Source organism: Mytilus trossulus, chromosome 14 (genome assembly GCF_036588685.1).
Source record: "Mytilus trossulus isolate FHL-02 chromosome 14, PNRI_Mtr1.1.1.hap1, whole genome shotgun sequence".
Lineage (NCBI taxonomy): Eukaryota > Metazoa > Mollusca > Bivalvia > Mytilida > Mytilidae > Mytilus > Mytilus trossulus.
In genome coordinates, this window is record NC_086386.1 from 56953477 (window position 1) to 56959043 (window position 5567).

Below are 5567 nucleotides of genomic sequence, written 5' to 3' on the forward strand. Positions count from 1 at the left end.
ACCCCCTCCCTCCATTCTATTGAAATACTGCAATATATTCAAAAGTGAAGCACTCAAATTTACAAATACTCTGTGAAAAATCGCAACCAAATGTTTAAAATTGAACTATTTTGTCATGCTTGTGAGAACTAAATGTAAATCAGTTTGACCATTAAACCCTGTTGAAACTAAACACAGGCTTAATAATAAAACATTTACAGTCTAGCAAGATTAAGTTTTGAAAAGTTTCACTGTAAATTAAGAAATTATTGTGTGCACTTTTTATTAAGATTTAGTCATTTTAGACTAGAATGTGATTTTAATTTAAGCAGTATTGAGAAAAATCCTATTTGAATCATTTAAAAAATGTCAAAATAGGAGTTTAAATTATTGCAAGTACAAAAAATGTATAACCCTGTTGCATTTTTCACAATAATAAAAACATAACAATAATTAATAATTTCTAAATTTACAGTATTATAATTATTCTTTTCTAATTGAAACACTAATATCTTACCCATCAGCCATAAATAAGGCTTGTACAATGCTGTTCATAAAACATGTGTTGCCAAGGTTATGTAATCCTGTTTTTCCTGTCTCTGACCTCTGTGTGACCTTAACAACATAATTTTTATTTCCAGCTTTCTGATTGGTCCATCTTGTTTCTGCCAGCTTCTTTTGGATTTCTTCTGGATCTGGTTGTGGGAAGTCCTGTAATCAAACAAGTTATATCATTAAATAACATCCAATTTACTGTACATGTATACATACAAAACTTCATCTGACGCTTCATTGTAATGCAATTGACCGGTCAAACCATCATTTATCTTTGATAAATGATATGGTAATATCATGGAAAAAAAAAATGTTTAAAATGCACTAATTTCATTTAAGCACTTTTTTTTCTCCATTTAACCACTTTTTGTCATTAAATCACTTTTTTCCTAAAAGCACTTGCTAAGATAAATATGTCATTCTTTAGAAAAATTAACTGTAAAATCAGTACATGCAGTAAGGGTTGTTCTAGATTGAATCGTATGAGGTCAAGGGAGACATTTTTAAGATTGCAAAAATCAATTAAATATAATTTTTCAAAGGCAACAGTAGTAGCTTTGGTTGAGATACAGACTTTAGAAAGCTTATTTTTTTTAATAAGTACTTGCTAGAATTCAAGATAATCTAGTAGAACAGTATTTTTTTAGTCCAAAAAAAATAGGTTCCCTGTTTTCCTAATGTAAAATGTACTTATCTCCCTTGCCTATCAATTTTCTCTTAAAAACATGTGTCTAATCACAAAATAGAAAAGACTTTCAAGTACCATTTAGGAAATGAAAATATATTTATAACACAGAGTGCATGAAGTGTCTAGTATTAACAAAATTCTGCGACAATCAGACATACATCAACCAATTAGAATGAGCCATATATTCTTAATTCTGAATACCATTTGTAATATCTAATTGTGGATTCTAATCTTTATGGTATTAAATAATTTCTTAAATTAGGCAGTTTATGGTGGACTAGATGCACAAACATATGTACCAACCTCAAAACGTTCTCTCATAACTTTCTGAATTTCAATATTTTTAATCAGAGGTGACCCTAGTCTAAAAATGGAATATTTTTTGCCCTGGTTTTTCAATTAATCCATTACTTCTAATGTTAGAATCTATATTTACATTACATAACATGATATCTGGATCTTACCTTAATAATTTCCATAACTGGGTCATAAAGATCAGGGTAACCAGCATGATGGTACATACAGCAATGAATAAGGTAAGCCAATCTAACAGCACAATCTTGACTGGGTCCTGAAGTTTCTGTAGTCAAAATTGACATAACTCTTGGAATCTTGGGTAAAATCTGAAATTATTATCAAAGGCATCTTATTTTAAAAGTTCATTATCTTAAAGAAATTTCTATGATAATTAATATCTAAAATAGTCATTTATTATTCTTTTAACCCAATCTATATATATGTATTTTTTAATTCTTTTGTATATGTAAAGAAACTAGATATTATTTTTCATGATGGCCCATTAAATAGTTCAAGTCTAGTTGTCAGTTTTCTCATGGAATGATATGGTTCTCTGGCTTTCTCAAACAATAGAACTGGCAGTGCCATGATAAAGCCAAGGTTGCTTATAAATAGTAGCCTTGTTCACAAATAATCAGAACAAATTTTTTAAACATGTATAAATCTCTTAATTATTTTACAATCATTCATTTTACATAGTTTGAAAACTTTTTCAGATTGTTTAAGGTGCATGTGGTACATGTACATTATACTATAGGGAGATAACTCTGTAAAAAACAGCTGAGTTTTTAAGTCACATTCTATTGTAAAGGAAATATAAAACTTCACATTGATCAAATTCAATGTTTGTCAAACTGATATGTACATGTATCCAATGATTTTCTTGCGAAAAAGTGTGTGGTTCATGTTTTTTGAAATTTTTATTTTTTTGTCAAAGAGTCAAAGTCAAACTTTTGTAAAAAATTTAATGAAAATTAAACAAGCCAAATAAATTTTAGTCATAAGGCCACGTTTTTTTTATTTGATGGTTTACGGATCCGCCGACCCGTTTTTGCGATTTTCAGAATAAAAATAAAATTGACTTTCATGCTTTTTTATTCCTGCCAACCCTTATCAATGCATTATCACTAAAAAATAATTAAAATTTCTTTTTTTATGAAATGAAATGCATTAATCATTAACAAAGTTGATAACACTTTCTGTTGTGAAAAATAAAACTTCCAATTTACGTTTCTAAAAATAGACAAATCAATTATAACTGACCTTGAAATGTCTTTTGCGCAAATAATTTTGCAGAACGAAACCTGTGTTTAAAACCTATTACAAAATAAGTTTGTTTCCCTTATTTGTCATCAGTCCGTAAGATGCATCATCTCAAATAAATAGACTTGTCCAAATGTGAACAGGTGGAATACATCAATTAAAGTACTGAATATTAACAAATCATTTGAAATTTTCTTGTTTCATAGATAATAAAAAATATTGATCATTGGGATAAAAACCGGATTGCATGACAACTGATTCATCCGATATTGTTGTTTTTCCAGTGGACTAGTCTATTACGTTTTTCGACACGTGTGTTGAAACTTATTTTTGTACGACGTTTTTACATTTTTTTCTTTATCAGTTTTTGTGATTGAAGATCATTATTTACCAAGTTTTCTGGAATTGATTGAGAGCTACGCGAATCTGTTTTTCTTGTTTGTGAAATGACGATTTAATTTTGTCTTTGTCCTTGCAACCCCCCCTTTTTTACAGGAAGTTATTAACGATGTCATGCAATGTTCATGATCACTGATCAATAATTTTTCATTGAACTAAATGTTAAGAAATGATGACAAAACAGCATATCAGACAAACATTCTGTTAGTGAGGTGAAATATATATTTATTTTGCATATTTTTCTGTTTTGAAAGATATTTTTTTCTTTTTTTTTTTCGACCGACCGACCCGTTTTTTTTATGGGAAAAATCCGTAAACCAACAAATTAAAAAACCGTGGCCCAAGTGTTCGGTACTCCCTTAATTCTCACATGTATATCTGTTAGCGTTGTCTTGAATAGTGTCCAAACTTACCTTATGGAATGGCTCTGGTGAGTGTTGGAAACTCAGTAACATATGAGTCAATACATTTAAAGCACCTTTCCTAACTTGAGACAACTCTACTGCTTTGAATACCTAAAATAATTTGTTTATGATTATTTACAAATATATATTCAATTTCATGATGAAAAAATTCTGATGTTTTTTTATTACATGTACATGTATTGAATGTCTTTTTATAATATGGCTAGAGTTAGGATAAAACCACAGTTCACACACTTGTGCATGTTGCTTTGGTGCCACTTGCCACAAAACTACAATGACAAGTTTTCTGAAAACTAAGAAAATCATAAAAATGTCAAACAGGAAAGAAGCAAAAAGGTCTCAGTGATTCATTATACTTTGGATTCATTTATATTTCTTGGTTCCAATTTTCATGAATTAAGAAAAACTTCCATGTGGATACTTGATTTCCTTGTCTTGCAAAAGACTGCAAACAATCTTTAAAGAAAATTTATAATTTGTTGTACATTTAAATTTGTGGTTAACCTGTACCAGTGAAAACCCCGAAATTTGGTACCCATATTTGTATATATATATATACAAATAATAATGAATCCACAGAAATGGACTTCTAACCTGTTCTATTTTGTCCTCAGTTACAGATATCAAAACTGTGAATCTCTTTTCTGCTGCAAGATTCTGTAGGAATCCAATTATCCAAACACTGACGTTGACCGCTGTTGGCCATTGGATCCAACCTATGATTCTATTTAATGCCCTCGTCATACTGTCATCGTCTATATTACTTTCAAACACGGCATATTTCACAACAATTTCAATCATCTCTTTTGGAATATGTTGAACAATCGCTCCAAGACAGAAAGTCATTTCTATGCTTTCGTCAGAAATAAGTGTGAACACTGCTTTTAACGATTCCAAAATGAATCTAGAATCTGCTTGGTTCCATAACGCATTGATGAACTTGAAAATTAATTCGGAACCCTGAATATATTCTAAGACCCTTCCATCTGGATGACCTACTAATGCCACTCCATTTATCAATGTGATACAAAATTTTGACGTGAAATCACCTTTAGGTATGCATTCTTTAAAAGTTCTTAACAAACTAATAAAGTTCACTATAGAAGCCATTGAAGGATGTTGCTGTACATAATTAATAGCCATCGCTTCTACAACTTTTAGATGACTATAAAATATGGCCGATCTTTGAAGAAGATGTAAACATTCTTTAATAAGAATTGGTATGTTGCATTCTCTACGACATTTTTTAAAAAGTAAACCAACTAAATAATCTCTGTCGAAAAATTGTTCAAAAGTTGATAAATTGTGTTTAGGCCATGATTTCAAAATAGTCAAGCCTTCATTTGATGCAAGCTCATTATCAATTTCCAGGTACCAGTTTATAGTCAGTTCAAATACAGATTTTATTGTTTTTATTGCCTGTGGTTGTGCCCCTTTATCTGCTATTTTATGCAGTAACTGCTTCTTCAGTTGATCTGGATGGTTGGAGGACAATATCCCATTCAATAAAGCATCCATGTTGTTTACATGTAGATGTTACGTTTCTTGCAAAGGAAAATTACTGCAAGAGAAATTAAAACTATATTTTCGATTAGTTTAACACAATATTGTCATGATCAATTATTTTCCATATTTTTCATGTTTAGGCCTTTTATAAATAACCAGCATAGCCATATATGTGTTTCTTTCATTGTTGCAAAGGCCCTACCATTTCATTTAATTGCTTACATCCACTTAACAAATGCTTGCATGATATTATATGAACTTTGCTTGGATTCATGTTTAAATTAAGTATTATTTTTCATTTAATTTTGATATTTTCTTCTTGAATCAATCACTTACATTGCCCACTTGCAAAGACAATAGTAAATTTTACTTACATGTACAAGATGTAGATCTTTTTCAATGTATTATATTTAGGTTGAGAAGAGTGTCATTTACCATCATTGTCTAGAATGTTT

General features: G+C 30.0%; 1 protein-coding gene across 1 annotated transcript; it reads right to left on the minus strand.

Annotated features, from left to right (window-relative positions):
- Nucleotides 1-492: 492 nt before the first annotated feature.
- LOC134696839 (ubiquitin carboxyl-terminal hydrolase 38-like) lies at nucleotides 493-5161 on the minus strand. The gene is made up of 4 exons (XM_063558791.1): nucleotides 4201-5161; nucleotides 3595-3696; nucleotides 1687-1845; nucleotides 493-690 (listed from the first exon to the last, which is right to left on the minus strand). Exons 1-4 carry the CDS (start codon nucleotides 5122-5124, stop codon nucleotides 493-495), a joined length of 1383 nt encoding a protein of 460 aa, XP_063414861.1. The 5' UTR covers nucleotides 5125-5161.
- Between the last annotated feature and the right edge of the window lie 406 nt (nucleotides 5162-5567).